The sequence below is a fragment of the Pseudopipra pipra genome, chromosome 1, assembly GCF_036250125.1.
Source record: "Pseudopipra pipra isolate bDixPip1 chromosome 1, bDixPip1.hap1, whole genome shotgun sequence".
Taxonomy (NCBI): Eukaryota; Metazoa; Chordata; class Aves; order Passeriformes; family Pipridae; genus Pseudopipra; species Pseudopipra pipra.
In genome coordinates, this window is record NC_087549.1 from 109340239 (window position 1) to 109359501 (window position 19263).

The 19263-nt window shown below is 36.3% G+C and overlaps 1 protein-coding gene across 1 annotated transcript in view; it reads right to left on the reverse strand.

The window, feature by feature from the left end:
* LARS2 (leucyl-tRNA synthetase 2, mitochondrial) overlaps window positions 1–19263 on the reverse strand; it is an 86166-nt gene that overhangs the window by 31766 nt on the left and 35137 nt on the right. Inside the window, exons 8-13 of the mRNA XM_064670240.1 lie at window positions 14132–14239; window positions 12470–12629; window positions 8995–9099; window positions 6165–6280; window positions 4922–5205; window positions 1589–1687 (exon numbers count right to left, since the gene is read on the reverse strand). Of these exons, the coding sequence (XP_064526310.1) occupies window positions 1589–1687; window positions 4922–5205; window positions 6165–6280; window positions 8995–9099; window positions 12470–12629; window positions 14132–14239 (872 nt within the window). The remainder of the gene's footprint in view (window positions 1–1588; window positions 1688–4921; window positions 5206–6164; window positions 6281–8994; window positions 9100–12469; window positions 12630–14131; window positions 14240–19263) is intronic.

The window sequence follows — 19263 nt, forward strand, 5'->3', positions numbered from 1 at the left end:
GAAAATAATTAAAATTAGCATGAAATAACAGTGTTTGCAAAAGATTTTTCTTTAGTTTAACTAAACTAGTGCTGCAAATATAAAAAAAAATAATTCGCCCAGCTCTGCACAATAAATAAAAAAACACTTGCCCAAACAGCCCTACATGTGGTATCAATATTTTAAAATGCAACCCTTTTTTGTCTTCCACAGACTACTTAGTAGGGATGTTGCACTAATTACTCTTTGGAAAAAACAGTGCTATCAAGCAGCACTATTAAAGGCAGACTATGAAGCAGAAAAACAGCTAAATAACTACATCTGCCTTCCCACACTCTCCAGCCACTAGTGCATAGCACATGAAAAAACTCCTTTCATTAATTTTGCATGTAGTGGAAGTGCTGACACAGCAGGAGCTTGCTGTGATGCCACTTCACTTGAGGTCTGCGCACAAGGAAGTAGGAAGAGTCACTAGAATTCAAAAGGAGAGAAATGAAGGTGCTGTTCTTGGCAGCTGGATGTTACACTGGACTATTCCTCTTCTTACCAGTGGAACACCACTGTCTGTCCACACACTGAACTGCTCAGTCCATTGCCAGAGAGGATACACTCTATGCAACTTACCACAGTCTCAGAGAGTCATGGCAGGCCGTCTGTTATTCTTGATGGAACCCTCTGCTAAGGACTGTTTTCAGCTTCTCATCTGAACATTTCCTCTGTGCCCTGCCCCATAATGTGCTTTTGTGCAAACTTCTGCCCCTTGCCCTGTAGCTTCTGTGCTTACACAGTAGTGTCTACACATCCTGCCCTTGTACATCTCCTGGCATGGGAGCAACGAAATGCCACATTTTTAGACCAGCTCCTAGTCTATTGCCCTGTTTTTGGCTGTGATACAGTTTATTTTCTTCCTACTAAATGATACAGAGCTGTGCTTTGAATTCAGTATGAGAATAATGTTGATAACATATTGAGGTATTGGTTGCTGCTCAGCAGTGCTTACTCTAAGTCAAGGACTTCTCAGTGTCCCATGCTCTACCAGTGAGCAGGTGGCAAAAGAAGCTGGGAGGAAACATGGCCAGGACAGCTAACTTGAACTGGCCAAAGGGATATTCCATACCATAGGCTGTCATGTACTACATAAACTGGGGAGTTGGCTGGGAGGCACCGGTCGCTGCTTGTGGAAGGGCTGGGCATCAGTCAGCAGGTGGTGAGAAGTTGTGTTGCGCATCACTTGTTTTTCTTGAGTTTTCTCTCTCTCTCCCTATCCTTTCTATTACAATATTTTACTTTGTTTCAATTACTAAACTGTTCTTATCCCAGCCCACAGGGAGCTGATTTCGTCTCCTGATTCTTCCCCAGCCCACAGGGAGTGGAGGGCGAGTGTGTCAGCAGCTGTGTGGTACTTAGATGCCAGCTAGGGTTAAGCCACATCTCCCCTGTGCGGTGCTCAAGCCAGGGGGCAGGCACACAATGAGAGCAGTGTGAGAGTTTACACCATCGTCTGTAAAGGCATTTAGAAGCTGGAAGCACCGGAATGTCTGGTCTCTTCCTTCCCTTCTTTTCTCTAAAGCAGGCCTGCCCCTGATGGCCCTGTGCCTGCAGCCCTCACCTGTCCGTGTTGTGAGGGTCAGTGTACCTCAGGTAGTACCAAGCAGAATCAACAAATGTATCCATGGTATCGACTTCTCGCCGTGCTGCTGCCTTACACCTGAGCAAGAGAGAAGGAGAAAAGCTATTTTTAGGTAAGTGACAAGCTTGGAAAAAACGGTCATATACAGAGTGGCCACAAAGACATTTAGATTGAAAACTGAAGGGGTCTGAAACAATCTGAAAAGTGACATGTTCAGAAAGATTCAGGATCAATAACAGGGCCAACTCCTTCCCTCTCCCTCCCAAAACATACAAAATGCAAACCAAAAAGAAGCCTGAACACTCATCACATCCAGCAATAGCGGAAGATGGCACTGCACGGGACAGCCCTCTTGATCATAAGTTCCTGGAATTTTTTAGAATTGCCATTTTAAAAGAAACAAAGCATGGAAAAGTGTACTCTGCCATAAAGTTAATGGGTACTGAATATATATCACACTTGTTAGGTGCCAGCTGACAAATAATTTTATAAACATTTAGCAGAAGGAGCAGGTGGTTGCCTCTCACTGCTTGTCTGTACAAGACGGTCTTTGCAGATTCCATTTATTATCTCTAGAAAAAATAAATTTAGTTTAATTTCAGCTTTCACTGAGATGTAGCAAATCTCTCCTAGACCTTGTAGCACAATTTTAATTTGTGATTACACAAAATGATTTTTGATTTTAATTATATTGGCAGCCCTGAGAAACAGTTTTAAAATAGATTTTAGAAGCTCAAGTTACTTTCTGGTAATTTCTCCTTGAATATTAATTGTATGCAGGAGCCAATAATCACATTTAATAAACTTCTATTTGTTGTAAATGATCCCTTCTAAAACTCTTACTGTTAAAACAGTGGGATTATTCTAATGTCAATGAAACTTTGCAACCTGTGACACTCATCTATAAATGCCATTGGCTATATGTAAGAAATGTATGCAGTTTGTATGTGTATGTGTAATAAGTATACATAATAAATGGGGACTGGCTATTTAATATTTTCCAATTGCATATTTAGTCTCTGATCAGGCTTGATAACTGAGCTGCAACATGTATCTGCCTGTCTGTCTGATATTTCAGCTTGGCTTGCCAAGGCAAGTTTATGAGAGAGGATCACCACTTAACATTTTGCTTCACTCTGTCTCTGCCCCTGGTCCTTCTCTACCAGCGAATTCTTCTTTCAATGGGAATAGTGTAGTAAAGGAATTTTACTTCTAACTGATTTTTAATGTAGAATAATAATTTTATTAAATTGTACATATAAGTAAAGACTTGGCCAATGTAAAAGAATATTGTATTGCATTGAAAAAGAATGGCTTTTCAGTCAAAAGCAAGAATACTTTACATTCATTGAACCATAATTATATCTGCTTCATGTCTCTGTGCTCTAAATGGACATGGCTCACTACCACAGAGACAGCATGGGCATCTTTCAAAGTTTATACAATTTATATCAATATTATGATTACAAGCACAATACTGTAATCTCATTAGACAATATTCAGATGACTAACACAACTACCTGGACTTGTATAACAATGAAAAACTTGGGCATCTCCTCCCATTTATGATTGCTAACGTTATGGTCACTCAAATACTCAGACTGTTGTATCTTTCCATCTGGCTTTCCTTATTAATTCCAGATATTAAATGCAACTAATAAAACCCCTTATTACTGGAGAGAAGGACTAAAGGCAGGGATGATGTAACTTCTCAGAGCAAGGAAAAGCAAGAATGACTATGCACACAAAAGGAATAGCTCAAAGGATTTGAAAGTGTAGCAGATGTGGATAAGCAATACTGAAGATAGCTGTCAAATAGGTGAGAATTAAGAAGTCAAATAAAGGTGAGAATTAAAGAAAAAAAGTGAATTTCAGCAAACTACCACATTTTAGGCTAAGAAATTAATCCTGTGTGACTTTATTTCTGACTCAACAAATACCCTTGATTAACTTCTAAGTAGAGCAGCCACAATAACTATACAGAAACCATAAGTATTTGCTATTCATCAAAAGTATATTACTGCCTGGTAAATAACAAAATAATTTTTTAATTAAGGTTGTGGGAGAAGCCAAGAGTGCAGACAGTGACTTTCAGTCACATTGGGAAAATTTTTCCATTGAAATTAGAATTGTAGACCAAGGCATTTCTGGGGGTTTTACTAAATCTGTGGATCTTATTTAGTAAGGTTTCACTGCAAAAGTTGCACTTTAAAATACACTACTATCTGCAGTTTCAATAGGCACGTCTGAGAAGAAATTTTCTATGCAGAAACACAGGAATAAATGTCTGTTTTGTGAAAAATACATGTTATCAACAAAAGTCAAAATACACGTTCCCAGAAAACCATGGAACTGCTGTGCATAAGCTACTTAATTAGAAATAAAAACCCTGCTGATATTCTACCTTTTAAAAATTAAAATGAAGTTATAGATGTTATGAATCTCCTACATTATCAAGAGAGCCATATTGTCTTTTTTATGTCTGATTCCCCTGCCTGCAGCCTGGTAACATACTTCCCATTTGGTCAGTCTGTTAGCAGCAGCATTGCATTACACTGCTGATGAAAAACTTCTCTGGGATACTTCATGTTCTACCAGTTCCTTCCACAGAGCCTATATGCAAACTTCAGTGTACAGAGTATCTAAGCAGCCCTCAAGATTACACAACTGATTTTCACAACATATCTTTCACTACTTAATTTAGGCTGTTTTATTTCTTAAAAAGCTGGACTACAAACAATAAGGATTACAGCACTGTGCATATACTTACTATCTCCTTCAATCTGAATTACATGCTGTTATCTGTAATGTACAGTGCATGTAATTCTTCATGATCAAGATTTATATAGCTTAGGGAACACTTTATTGTTGGACTATTGCAAGAAAATGAATACAATGTTTGTTTCCTTAACAAAAGGACATAATTTAATAATCATCATAAGCTTCATTTGAACACTGGTGGTGAAAGAAAATTAAAATAATTGTTGTAAATGAAGTGAGAAATACTATTAAGAAATGGGAAGCAGGGAGAAAATCATTCTGTTTTTCCTTTTATCTTTCCTCCAACTTAAAACCAGTGAGTTTTGCTTCAGCTTGTTTATGAAAAAATAACTGTGGGTGTTTGTGTTGCAAAAAAGGAGTTTTATAGAGTATACAAGAAAAAAATCCCTACGCTGAGTCAGACTAAACATCATTCTGGAGTAGTATTCTGTCTTAGAGCGGTCAGTTGCCAACACTTCGGGAAACAGCACAAGAAATGGGCAGGTGCAAAGCAACCTCTCCCTGACTGCAGCAAATGCAGCATTGGCTTACCTTGGACAGGAACAGTTCACCCATTCAGGAGCACTTTCTAAAGGAGAGGCTCCCTTTCCTGTGAAGGTGGTTACAGTGGGCAACACTACAGGTAAGTCTTCATAAGGTACAGGAACGGTGCCGCACATCTGGCAGTGAATGACTGGAATAGGAGTTCCCCAGTACCGCTGTCGAGATATTAACCAGTCTCTTAATTTGTCACTTGTTAGGTCTCCACCTATTCTTTTATTTTTGGCCTGCTGAGTAATAGCTTTTAAGGCCTCCTGCCGAGTCATGCCAGTGATCTGATTGAGAAAAGGAAAAAAAAAAGAGAAGGAAAAGAAACAAAAATTTATCCTTGCTCTCAGTGAAAATGCAAGAACAGACAAAAAAAGTCATAAATGCAATTTCTGAGAATCTAAGTGTATGAGCATTATAATAATTTTCCCCTTCTCACAGCTTAACATCCTCCTGTCCAAGAGACTGTTCACATAGCAGCTACTCATTTGAGCCCTCTTGCTTAAAGGATAACATTTTTGATGGGCTGCATAGAACAAGGCAGAGAAAGAGTCTTGTAGATGCCTTCAGCCTTTATTGGCATATATTTGTATCTACTGCTTATATCTTTATCAGTTGTTGAATACCGAAACTCCCAGAATTCTATTACCAACATAAGGTAGAAACCGAGGAAATGCAAATGTTAAAACAGCTTGCTTTCTCCTGTGCTCATTTTAGGTTTTCTGTTCTTGCCTTCACAAATACCTTAACCACTTAGATCCCATCTGGCGTGTAAGAGAATATAAGCTTTGTGTCTATTATCAAATACATTTTTTCAAGAGCTATACAAGATTTCTATGCCACTCGAGGCATATATGTTACCATAAAGGCTGAAACATTTCATTTCAGTGAATATGTGGAAAAAGGACTAATATATTATCATTTAACTTGAAAACCTATTGAGATAATGAAATAACAATCAACTTTTAACATAGGTTAAATTATTCAGTTTCTATTTTAGAACTCCAACCAATACAGAGGAAAGTACAATCTTCCTCATAAAAGGAAAAAACTTTTTTTATTGCTGCAGCAGAGGCAACATATTTCATCATTAAATTATTCCTAGAAATTTGGTAGCATAAGCTTGGCTTGATTCTCAACAACAACAAAAAAATTCCTTTAATCATACAAAGTATTTGGCACTCCTGAGAAAACAGATTTCATTTGTACTGTTAAGTTGGAAAGAACTCCATACTTGTATACCCACCTCTGCAGAATTAATGACCTTCTCTAAACCGTTTGGCAATGTCTCAATGACTTCAGTGAAAGAAATGCCCAGATTCTTAGCTACTGCAGCATCTTCTGTACTAGTACTAGGAATTCCTAGGAGGGATGAAAAAATTAATCAGTTCAGGGATTGACTAACATGGATATCAATCATCACTTTGAGGAAAAAGCCTTTCATTTCTATGACACTCTCTTTATAATGACTTACGATTGCCTGCAGGAGTTAAAGAAAAATATCTAAGAATAAAAATGTTTTCTTATTCTTTAAGCAGTAAAATTCAAACAGCAATGATTACAAATGCATTTCTCAGTTCCTCTGTAATTCAAATGTTCATCAATGTCCTACTGCAGAAAAAGCTGAAAATTTGATGGTTCTGAAAAAACTAAAAATAAAGCTACAAAATTTGGATAGAATCACAGAATTTTCAATACAGCTATATTATCTAAATACATTTTAAAAATACAAATTTTAATTCTAATTGCTAATATGAGAATCAAAGAGTAAACAAACAGCTGAAATAGTCCTCCTGTTTCAACAGTAAATTCAATCTCTTTCTAACTTCATAGCTTATTAAAATGTACCACAACATAACTGTCTCTAACATTACTCTCCCTTTAACTTATTATCAAAGACATGATTTGTTTATAAATTCAGAAAAAACATACAAATAACATCAATTTTCTATTCAGAATATAACTAGTGAGAACACTTCCTACAGCTATTCAAGTCAATTGCAGTATTTAAGGCCCTTGATGCTATCTTTCCTGCTGCATCGTATTATTTGGGACAGTCATCCATTTTAGTTCCGGTCTGGAGGATTACATTTATTAGCTTTATTATCACATGTATTCTAAAATAACATTGAGATATTAACAGATTTATTACTTCCACAGAGATACATCTTCCTACATATTTTTCCCTTTCACTGATAATTTAATTAATAGTTTGAACAATCTTGCACAATTGCTGTCATCTTTAAAAGGCAAAGAACCTTATTCCGACAAGCCAATGCCAATACTAAGTTGGTGAAAACTACAGACAAAAACTCTCATAATATTGGCTGAGCACATTAGAATTATTAACATACAAACTGCTTCACTTAAAATTGGTTTAACAATCCTCTTTGTTCAGGCAATGAAATGCCTGCTCTACGTTCACTCTGTCAACATGTGGAAGTTTGGAAGCAGATAACTGAAGAAAATCAAGCAAAACTCCCTTGAATAAATAACTCCTTAACTAGCAAAATATGGAATCACTATTTTATCTTTCCAGCAGATGTACACTCCTGCCATTTCAAGGCTATATTACAAAATAATGTATGTATCTTAATTTGACAATGAGCCCTGCAGCCTGCAACAGGTGGCTTCACAATATGCTCTACAAATGGAAAAAAGCAGGTCCCACTTTTTGGTTTGCCTTCTTTTGAAAAGATGATGCTATTAATGTACATTGGCAAAGCTCAACAGCTGGCATCCAGACCTTCCCAGGGAGAGCTGGGCTGTTTCCAACAGCCATAAGACCAAGGTATGTGCCACTAAGCAAGCTGGAAGCTTTTAAGGAAAAAATAAGATTAGGTATCTCAATTATTTGGCTTCTATTACATGAGGAAAGATTCTGTTTCTCAAAACCAGAGTCACATCTAAAGTGTAAGATGCAAGCATGTTATAAGTAAGGTATACAAGTGGATAATTTCCATTAGCCCTGTGAGGGTCGTCCAAGACATTTTTGTACAGTCATCTGGTTTTATTCAGTCCAGTTCTGCAAGATTAGCCAATATAGGCAGTGGTGAAAGCAGCAGCAATAGGACAGGAAAGAAGTATCAGCAACAGGAAGGCAACAAAAGGGAGTTGAGGGATGAGGAAGGTAATGGGAAAAGGGAAGAAGAGATAACTATTTCTTATTTGGACTGGCACAGAAAATTGCCTTCTCAATGTAGCTGAGATGAGACCGTGGCAAGGCACAAGAGTAAACAAAAAGCTCAGTGGGTGTAGATTAAAACAGACACTGGTTTTAAAACTTAGTACTATTTCTAATTTTGCTTATAAGGACAATCATTATCTAAGCAAATGTACTAAGCTGCCCAAGTTGAGGGACTAGGCTCCCAGTGCTGGAAAGCAGCTAGACAGGCAGCTTCACAGGACAACTTTGAGAACACAAGCCCACTGCAGGCGATTCGGCATCCTTCAGCAACACCACTCCCCCTTCATTTACGGATCCTCAACTCTAAATTAGGTACCTTAAATTATGGGAATGTTTCCTTTAGAGATAAAGGATCCAAGATAACTGTCCAAGACTACCTGAAAATAACTATTACCTGCCCTGAACTATTTTACTGGCCTCAACACAAATATTATCAGGCAAAAGTCAAACTTGGAAGTTTTGTACATTTACTGTCTGAAACATTTCTCTATAATGATTTGCATAATTTATGTAAACATAAGACACAAAAAAAGTCAGAAGTTAGGGTTGCTTGTCAAAAAACGGTAGAGTTCTGTTTTGATTAAGGGTGGTGGGAGACAGCCAAACACACATGCATTGTAGATAATCTTCTTAAGATATGCAGATCCTCAAATTTAGCTCATTAAATGCACTAATTCTATAATATTTCCATTTAAATTTATCATCCTGTAAGTTCCCCCAGACAGATTCAACATAGCTACTTTCCCCTTCCTTCTTCACTAATGAAGAACAGAATTACAAAGTCCAGGAGAGAGCCTCTGTGTTCAAAGATTTATTGCAATTGTACCTTGTGCTTCAACACAGCAACTGAAGACTATACTATGCCACTTACACATTAAATGTCACATACCTATTTTAGTATCAAGAAAATTATCAAAATTGGTTTTTGCTGAGATGACTACAGGAATCTCCTGATTGGTAAGCAAATTCACAGCTGTCACTGAAGTAAGTGAGTCTGAAAACAAATGTAATAATATGGTAAGAAAAATATGACAGAAGATATGCTAAGAACATAACTTACCATTAGAATGCAGCTTATCTTAGACATATGTGAATTTTAAATTACAATTTTCTTTTAAAAAGAAACAAAATGAAAAACTTAACCATATTTCTAAAAAGCTCAGATACATTAAAATGTTCAGTTAGTCAGACTGACAAATTTTCATGATTAGAAAACGTACTTATAACAAACACCTGAATAAAAACAGAGTAAGATTTGAAATACAATAAAAAATTCAGTCTTTGACCAAAATGCAGGCCTTCTGCAAAGTTGTATTAATTGGCTTTAGTAAGCCCTGATTTCTATACTAGCATACAATATTACAAAATTCCACCAAAAAAATCAGATGAAACTGCAGGAGAACATATATCCTTATGATTAATTTTTTACAGAAGGACTACAAAGCATGTGAAATACCGACCACTGTTAAAAAGCCACCTAAGTAATGTATTGATTTGCAAACAGAATATTCATATTACTACTAGAGATGAGGAACCCAATGTCCACAAGGAAGAGGAGAAAGAAGAGGAGAGAATCAAGAGTGAGAAGTGTAATCAGCTCAAACTGACGTACAATGTGCAATTGGGTGGCTCAGCAAGAAGAAATCCAAATCTAAATACTCTTAAGTTTTAAGGATTCAAACCCCAGATCTCCCTTAGGACCTATTTCTAACTTTTTCAGTGCCTTTAAGTTGATTTAATAGATTTCACAGAGTATTCTGAGTTGGAAGGCACCCACAAGGATCATCAAGTCCAACTCTTTCGTGAATTGCCCATATGGGGATTGAACACATAGACCTTGGTGTTCTTAGCACCATGCTCTAACCAACTGATGATAATTACAATAATTAAAATATGGGCTGCTAAGAGCTTCCTTTCACCTATCTTCATAGCTAGGCTGAGGAAAGCCTTAGGTTTGTATTGCAATGCATAAAAGTTGCTTGAAGTAAAGTAACAGCAATTTTGAGAACAAGGCTGCTGTATCTCATCACTCTTCTTAACACAAATGATATATTTATTTCTTTCTGATTAATACCTTTTCAAATTTCAGATGTCTGAGATATTTATATTATAAAGAAAATTTCCACATTCAAGCCACTGCACACAGCTTTCCTCCTCTGTTTAAAAAAAAGTACAAAAGGAGTAATTCCATTCTTTAAAAGCAACTAACCAAAAAGCGTCAGGAACAGGAAGCTGAGTGGGTAGGACAGTCTGCTTTTAAAAATAACTTCTCCCTTCTACCCAGCAATAATTTTCTTCTTATGCTGGAACCCAGAATAATAACTCCAGTTTATGAAGGTGTTCTTTCCTATGCTCAATTGCTCACATTATTATCATCATAACTGAAAAGAGATGATATTACAGTTACAAATGTAAAAGAATGCATACATAGTATTTTAATGAGATAATGAACAACGTAAGGGTCAAATCCTTATCTCAGACACCTCATAACCGTCAAAACTAGAAGACTCACCAGGTTCTAAATTAACACAAATTTTTCTGGGCAAAAAACTGAATGTTTGAAAATTGGTTGCTCCCATCTATTTAAACAATAATAGCCTAAAATATGGATCGATACTCCAAAAGTAAAGGTATTAGAATTTTCAGTTACTTTGCGAGAAAACAGCTTTTTTTAATCTGCTCTAAAATATAAAAATATAAACTCCTAGTTATTTAAATGAGAAAACAGTGAAGAAAGGGAGTTACAAGACTATCACCATTGAAAAGAAAACAATTATACTTAATTAAATAAAAAATTGTAATGTTACTGGTGAATTTTTTTAAAAAATCTTGGTTAATGTGAAAATACGCTCTTTACAAGCCCATCCAAAATTTCTTTTCATTTAAATGGCATCATGGGCCTTTCTTATGTACCATGGCCGAAATGCAAAGCTGAAATCCATGTAGAAATTCCTCTCCTTTATGTTCTCTTCTTTGGAAAATACCAGTCTGTGCCTTTGAGTCTGTGCCTCAAGAAAAAGTAAGAAATATTGGCCAATTTCAACTGAAGAATGCATAGAAGTATATTTACAAGTAGCAGGAGTACACAACAGCAGAGTTATGATTCTGGATTTGTTCCTCTTGAGGACTTACAGCCGTCATTATCCCAGCTGAGAGTTTCTTAACTTAGGTCAACCAAAAGGCTTAACTTACTGGTAACAGACACAAAAAAGTTTTTACAAGTATTTCTACTTAAAAACCAAGATAAAAAATATACTGTTGTCCTTATTAAAAGCACATTGCACTTATGTGGTTTGGCTTAAAGCACAAAAACCAAGGCACAGGCACATGCATGGATGTGAGTTTCTGAAGTTAGTGCTTTCATTTGGCTCCACTGCAAGAACTTCAAATTTGTTCTCCAAAATTCTCCAAGCTCTGCTCACCTCTGAGACAAGGGCTTTATATACTCAACACAATCAGGCTCTGTTTTTTTTTTTTCTACTAGCAAGCAAACCTTTTTAAGATTATAGAAATTAGGCACTCAAAAAAAAGCAGGATCTGTGTAACCAACACAATTTCCCACAAGATTCCTGCTTCACTGCTGTTGACATCAGATGTTATATAGACAATGAAACCTCATCTTTACCAGTAAGGGGAGAAAAAAAATATTGATCACCAGCCTGAAGAAGAAATAAAAAATATTCAGTATATATTGTATTTACTCTGGTAATTTTCAGGTTTTCCAGACAACAAAAAAATACTAGGCCATGTACAGGTCTAGTGTAGGCTTAGTGTAAATGGTGGTAGGAGCCTTCAGAACGCAGTTAACAACATTAAAGAATTATCACTTATTTGTATCCACTGTCACTTATTTGTATCCCCTGTACACATCATGAATAGGGATACTCTAAATTCACTCCATTAGAGTCTTGTATTAACTAAGGATCTGCCCAACAGAGCATTATTTTGCTATGTATCCGTGATTACTCTGCTATGTATTTGTGATCTATTGCTCTCTTTATATCCCCTGTGACAGGAAGGAATTATTCTTGGTGCAAGAGTTGGTTCTGCTGTCTCTGTGCTAATGACAAATTACCATACAGACATGAGATTTTCCAATGGGCTGACACAGTCAAATTTGAACTATTCATGTCTGGTACAAGCATTACAGCCATTATAAAAAGAAGAATTCTAGCATAGCTGCTCTCACCACATCTGAAGCCAGGACAGGCTGGTGTGACACTGTGTGACATATAACAAGAATCAAAAGACCTGCTGCCTCTCAACAGGAACAGCTCCTGCTCAGCTTGACACACATTCTCTAAAGATCATTCTCCAGAATTGTTGCTCTTCTACAACAAAATGCAGTATGAGAAAAATATCACCTTTCCCTGCGATGAACTCCTTCTGAAAGACTTCCTTGAGACTGCTATTACCATGCAGCAGTCTGTGAGTTGGTAAGATACATAAATGGGAAGCTCCATAAATGGCTTCAGGCGTATAGGTGTAAGCTGCTAGCTTCTCTCCTGTTACTTCACCATTAACCTGAAAAAGAGCAGAAAAATTCCCACTGGAAGTGCAGTGGGTTTAGATTCCCCTTCGTTTTTACACAACTAACGAGTCTACATCACCCTGTAGAAATACACAGTTCTGAATATTGAAGCCAGACACATTACCACTATAGGAATTTTCCAGACTCAGACCTTGACAAAACTTACTTTAAGGCCTTTAGGAAGTTACTTTACAGTCCTGCCTCAGTTTATCCAAATATATCAATAAAAATATAATACTGAATTCACATGTAATATTGCATTGTGCTACTGAGCCAGATTCAATCCCTGGCTAAGCAACCTGGAATCCTTCTATTCACTTTTAATATGCATGCCCTGTTTCCAGGAAACTGAAATGAGATGTTACCTTTGAAAGCTAAAGAGAATTTAAGATTTTTTCGGCTACCATATGGCTTTCCACCATACCACTCCAATGAAGTCAATGCTGCGACTTAAGTACAGAAATAAAACAATAAAAGGTGGCACAACATTAAAAGAATCTGACATAAAAATGAGTAATAAACTTCAAAGACTGCTTAAGAATTACCACCTGGAACTATCAACAAGGTTTATATCTTAGGTCAACTAACTGTGTACGGAGGTCTTAGAAGATTTTTCTGTAATAAGTACTGACATAAATTTTCAGAAATAATTGATAAAAACAACCTAAATAAAAAAAGACATCTTCTAGCATGGTGCAAATCGGAGGTATTTAGAAGGTTTAAGTTGTCTCAATTTGAAGTTCCCAAAGATTCAGTATTTTAAAATAAAAAGTCACTTTTAAAATGCTAGAGCAGAGTAAATAAGCACAATAAAGCTTTGAAGCACAAGGGCTGAAATTCGATCAGAGTCTCTAAAAAATCTCTTCTGTCACTATCACATAAATGAAACCTTTTGCCTCTCCAGAAAAATGGGAAAATCTGAAGTCCTTCTGAAGATAATTATAAATTTCTTCAGGTTTATTTTTCCTTCATCTTCTTTCTTTCCATCTAGACTTCTTTGTAGCTCCATCACTACCAAATGGTGTGGTTTGCATTATTTTAATTATTGTATATAGTAAATGAAATAATCGACAAATGTAAGCAAAGTAGGTTGCCTGAGGTCAGCCTGAGTCTGACAGAGAAGATGCCATGCAGAGAGGAGCAAAAGCCCAACTAGATCCCAGCTGACTTGCGCAGTTTATATTTCTCTTGGCACTGCTCTCTAAGTGTCCTGGCTTCCAGGAAAGCTTATTAGTTGGCACGTATTTTGGCATAAATACACACAGCCAATTTGCATCCATTTGAACACACAAACCCTTTCCCAAGGAGGATAGCAGGGAGTATCTCTTTAACCCACAAGTGGTGCTCTTCAGGAATCTATCCTGGTCTGGCCGTGAATAACATAATAACCTTTAGTAGGTTTCAAGCTTTTGATACCTGAAAATTCATTCCCACCCTGCATTTCAGAGGTTAGTTAGCCTGGCCAAGATAGCAGCAATTGAAATTTCTGACTTACCTTCAGCAAAAAATCAAGCGAGCAACCAACACAGTCACCTATCCAATTTGCTTGCATTTCTTTAATACCATACCACTCAGGGAGATCAGACAAAGCATCAAACATAGCCTAAAGCAATAAAAGAAATAATTAGGACATTCAGCTTTTATAAGCATACAAATTAATACTATGGGTTTAATTATAACTAACAGCAAAATGGTAAGGTGCTGGTAGAAGAGGAGGCTCAGGAGTGACCTCATCACTCTCTATAACTACCTGAAAGGAGATTGTAGTGAGGTGGGGTTGGCCTCTTCTCCCAAGTAACAAGTGACGGGACAGGGGAAACGGCCTCAAGTTGCGCCAGGGGAGGTTTAGGTTGGATATTAGGAAAAATTTCTTCACAGAAGGGGTTGTCAAACATTGGAACAGGCTGCCCAGGGAAGTGCTTGAGTGACCATCTCTGTGGGTATTTAAAAGACCCACAGACATGATGCTTAGGGGCAGGGATTAGTGATGGACTTGGCAGTGCTGGGTTACTGGTTGGACTTGAGGATCTCAAAGGTCTTTTCCAACCTAAATGATTCCATATTATGCAGCAGAGAAGAAATTAAGTGGTATCTCCTTCACTAGCCATAATATCCAACAGCCAACATATACTTCTATATATATTTATACTCAACAAGACATATATCTATATATTTATGTGCTTTCTGATGGGTCGCATGGAAGTGTAACAGACTATTCCAAATCAACTAATATTTGTCTAAACAATTTGAACAGTATGATTTTAATAAATGAAATCTATAAAAAAGTAAAGGAGAAGGCAAAGGGACAGATAACTCATAGCTCATGTCATTTTTCACTTCATAACACTTCACATTTTTGTTATGAATACTCCATGACTGTCCAAAATCTTTACTCTGGCAGAAGTACTGCCAGAGGCATGAGTCACTCGGACAGATGGTGAATATGCTGAACTATTACAGTTAAAATCTAAGAATAAGGCAACATGTTGAATAATTTCTCCTTCAACTGTGATGCCCAACATCAAATGTGCGAGCTCTTTATTATCCCATTAATTGCTAACAACCTGCAGGGATGGACAGTAGTTACTATATGCTGCTCCAGCTAAACAGTAGGTAGTTAGATAATTAGTGAATGTAGAATTCACTCTTTTTCAAGAACGTGTTTCAAGTTGTGTTTTAATAACATTCTTAAATAATTACAAAATGAAATGTATTAAAGATACTGTAAGAATTATTTTCTAGTTACTGCTCTGTTGTATATCTATCGTTCAAAATACAACAAAAGGCATGTCCTTTGTAAATCATAACATCACACTACCGCTTGGGACTATTATTACTTTCTACATCTTTAAGAATCAAACTGATTTATTGATGATTTATAAATAAAAGAATGGCAGGGTTTTTTTTCCATAGTGTAACTTCAATCAGTTTTAGCTCACAATTGCAAGCATACTATATCACAGAGAATTCCAAGTTCTCAATATTCTCACTAATTGTAATGTTCCAGAAAGTACTGAGCTTTATCTGCTGTGAACCATCCATGCACATATATATACCTACCAAAGAATAACGAGTAGCTAGAGATATATAGAGAGAGGTATATACACAATACTTGGATATATTCTTTGCAAGAATTTTATGCATTTTAGAAAGAATGAAATTGTGCCAATGCATGCAGAACTGGCTGGACATATTAGTACATTTTTATAAATCCTCCTGCTTGGATATTCATTCAAATCTACACTATATTTTGCTGGCAGAATGTGCATGTGCTCTGCTGAAACTGTACAGTCTTTAATTGCTTGCCAGCAAAACTTTCTAGATGTTTTTTCACTGCAGGATTAACGCACCGAGATTCATCAATACCGGTGTGATAATGATTTTACTCTAATTCACTGGCCTTATTATAAGCTATAGGCTACAGTTTAACTTTGCCCAGTTCTTCTCTTGATAATGCAATCGCTTCCTGCAGCTAAATACAGTAAGAGCCAACTTTACTCCACTTCAATGAAGATAACTAAACTTATTCTGCATGATATAAACCCAGCCTAGCAGGGTTTGCAAACACAAACCCTTCACATTTTAGTTTGCACATAAACAGTAGTACAGTGTGATACAAAAAAATCCCCCATGCAAACAAAAAAACCTTAAAAAATTTTAATATGGAATTATGTTTCACAGTTCTTTGTGCTCAATGCACTACCTTGGTTTCTTGTAATGGCTACAAATAGCAGATGAAGCAGAAAATGAACATGTAAACCACAAACACTTTATCTAGTGTCACAGAGGCAAAAAATATAGTGTGTGCATACTGCTAGCATGTTAATAAGTGTTTCTGAATGGTAAATTAACCTAGGATACTCACTAGCAGAAAAGTAGAGAAACATTAATTCTTACACACATGAATGCACTTGTACATTCAAAAGTCATCCATGCAAATTAGGAGCTTTTAAAAAATTGCTTAAGGAAAACCCTTTAAAAAAAATTCATTTTCCAATCCAATTGCACTACACCCTGCAAAAATAGAAACCTATAAATATATGTTAAAACTATTATTAATTTTAAAAAATTGCTTGTAGACCGTTTGGGTATATGAAACTCTTGACCAACACCGGCATAGAAAATTCCTGACTATCACAAGCTAGCTTTTGGAAAGTAAAATATTAACTCCATGAATTTTGCTTCCATGTTCTTTTTTAAAATCACTGCCATGTTTGGTAGGACATCATCTGAATCATTAAAGTAGCCCCATGAATTCTGCAATTTGCCAACCCTGGCAGTGTTCAAGGCCAGGTTGGGTGGGGCCTTGAGCCACCTGGTCTAGTGGGAGATGTCTCTGCCCATGGCAAGGGGCCTTGGAACTAGATGATCTCTAAGGTACATTCTAACCCCTTAACGTGTTCCCTTAAACGAAAATTCTGATCCTTAATGACATGTATATAACTCCTAGTTATCATGCCACAAGTTTATTAACCAGGTTTGTTAACACAGAGAAGACAATCAACAAAAAGATTCCCAGTACACAGGAAAATAAACTGAAGTAAAACCACGTTGGATTCTGGAGGGGTCAAATAATAGCAGCAACATTACGATCCAGTAAGCAGAGAGTGATAAGATTATCAAATAAACTCAATTTTCAAATTTCTGATGATGACTTCATAGTGAGAAATTTGGAAACATTAGGTAGCAAGGTCCTTCTGCTTTCATTTTTCATTACTCAGGAAGAGACAAGAAAACTTCAAATGCAAATGTCTAATTACAGGAGAAATTACTCCCATCTTAATTAAACACAAGTCAGGGAATAGCATAAATACATTTTGGCAGTCTCTGAGATCTAAAGATAGGTTCGGGAAAAAGCTAAAGAAATCAAAGCTCTGTTTAGGGATGAGAATGACTTTGAGGCTCTAATACCTGGAGAAGATGAAGATTCAGGATAAACTAATATTTCACAGGATTGCTTCACTCTTTCAGAACATACAGAAAATTCTGGCACAGCTAGAAGATGAAAGTCAACCAACTCAGATGATCAGAAAGTCACAAAATCAAAATGAGCTTGCTGAAATTTCACTGCAGACAATGATGACCAAGTCTGAAATTAGAAGTAACGCATTTGCATGTGGAAAACTGATCTCACATATCGAGCTGTCTAGTCTGCTGAAGATTATGACAGAAACAGAACTTCAGTTAAGCAATCTTCGGGCAAAAAAGGGCCCATAAAACCACTGCTTGTAGTTCCAAGAGGGAGGATTCTGCTGAGCATCTAAAAAATTCAATCTCTGACTTTGTGAACTAAAATTTTTAGTAGATCAATACTTGCTCTGATTTCATACTTACTGAGAGTACTTCAACGCCTCTGTAATAGTAAATGAAATAAAGTGAAAAATCTAAATATAAGCTATAAAGTCAAATGTATACTCTTTTTTCAATGAAGACACTTTAATGAAGTTTGACACATTCGCAAGAAAACAAGACTAAAATAAAAAGGTCAGCAAAACGTTGCATTTCAAAAGAATTTAATTCATTAGCAAAATAAAATTGCATTCTGCTGAATTACAATAAAATTAAAAAGCTTTTTTTCTGAGGAAGAGTCAAATAAATATCCAAACTCTGTTTGGATCAAAATTAAATTCTTCACTTTATTTGATCAAACTCCCAAAGGAGTAACCAAACATTAAAATAAAAATTACATGAAATCATTTAATACAACTTAATATATTAACTAAAGTAGAGGAAATTAAAGTTAGGCTGCCCACTGTTTTATTTTGCATTCAATTGCACAGTTCCAACTGTGATTATGCGGTACAGCTTCTGCTGGTATTTAATCTCTTCATGTTTTATTACTTTTTTTCCTTCAGTATTTTCTGTCTGTACTATTGTAGGTCACTCTTGACTTTTATTTCCCATGTGTGAAGAATATTGATAACATACATTAAATAGAAGCAATAACATGGATACCGTTTACACTTCAAATTTTTTCTCATAAATGTCTGGACTGTCAGCAGTTCTCCCATTTCTTTACCCTAAAATTTATGGGCAACAAACACCTATGGTTTGATTATGTAGAAGTGAGGCAAATCAATGATTCCTCAAAAGCACAAGGTAAAGCCATCATTATTCTCCAGATTTGCTCTTCAGGGCTGTTCTCTGCTTAAATTACCAAAGTGAAGATACTCCCTTTCCAATACAATGAAGTGTATCTTTGTGATGAGTAACTGATTCCATAAGTATCAAAGCTCTTTGAAAATATTTGTTATCATTTTTAGTAGTACAAAGCATTCACTGCTTTGATTAACCTTATACCAAGAGGAACTTTAAATTGATTTGATGATATTGCTGTATCATTAAATGAGATGCTGTGTTTAAACAAAGGTGAAAAGACCAGCCTGGTCTGGATATCCACAACTTATTGTCTTGCCAAGCTGACAAAAGAGGTGTCATTTTTTATTAATGAAGTGCTAAGCAAGCTGAAGAGGCAGTGCTCTTGGTCCCTGTTCAGAAGAGAGCTCTCAGCCTGACTCAAGAGGAAGAGTTTCAATGCAAGGTTTATGTTCTGTTGGAAGAAGACAACTGTGAGCTAGATCCCAAGGGTAGGAAATGAAAAAAATCACACATAAAGAATGAAAAACT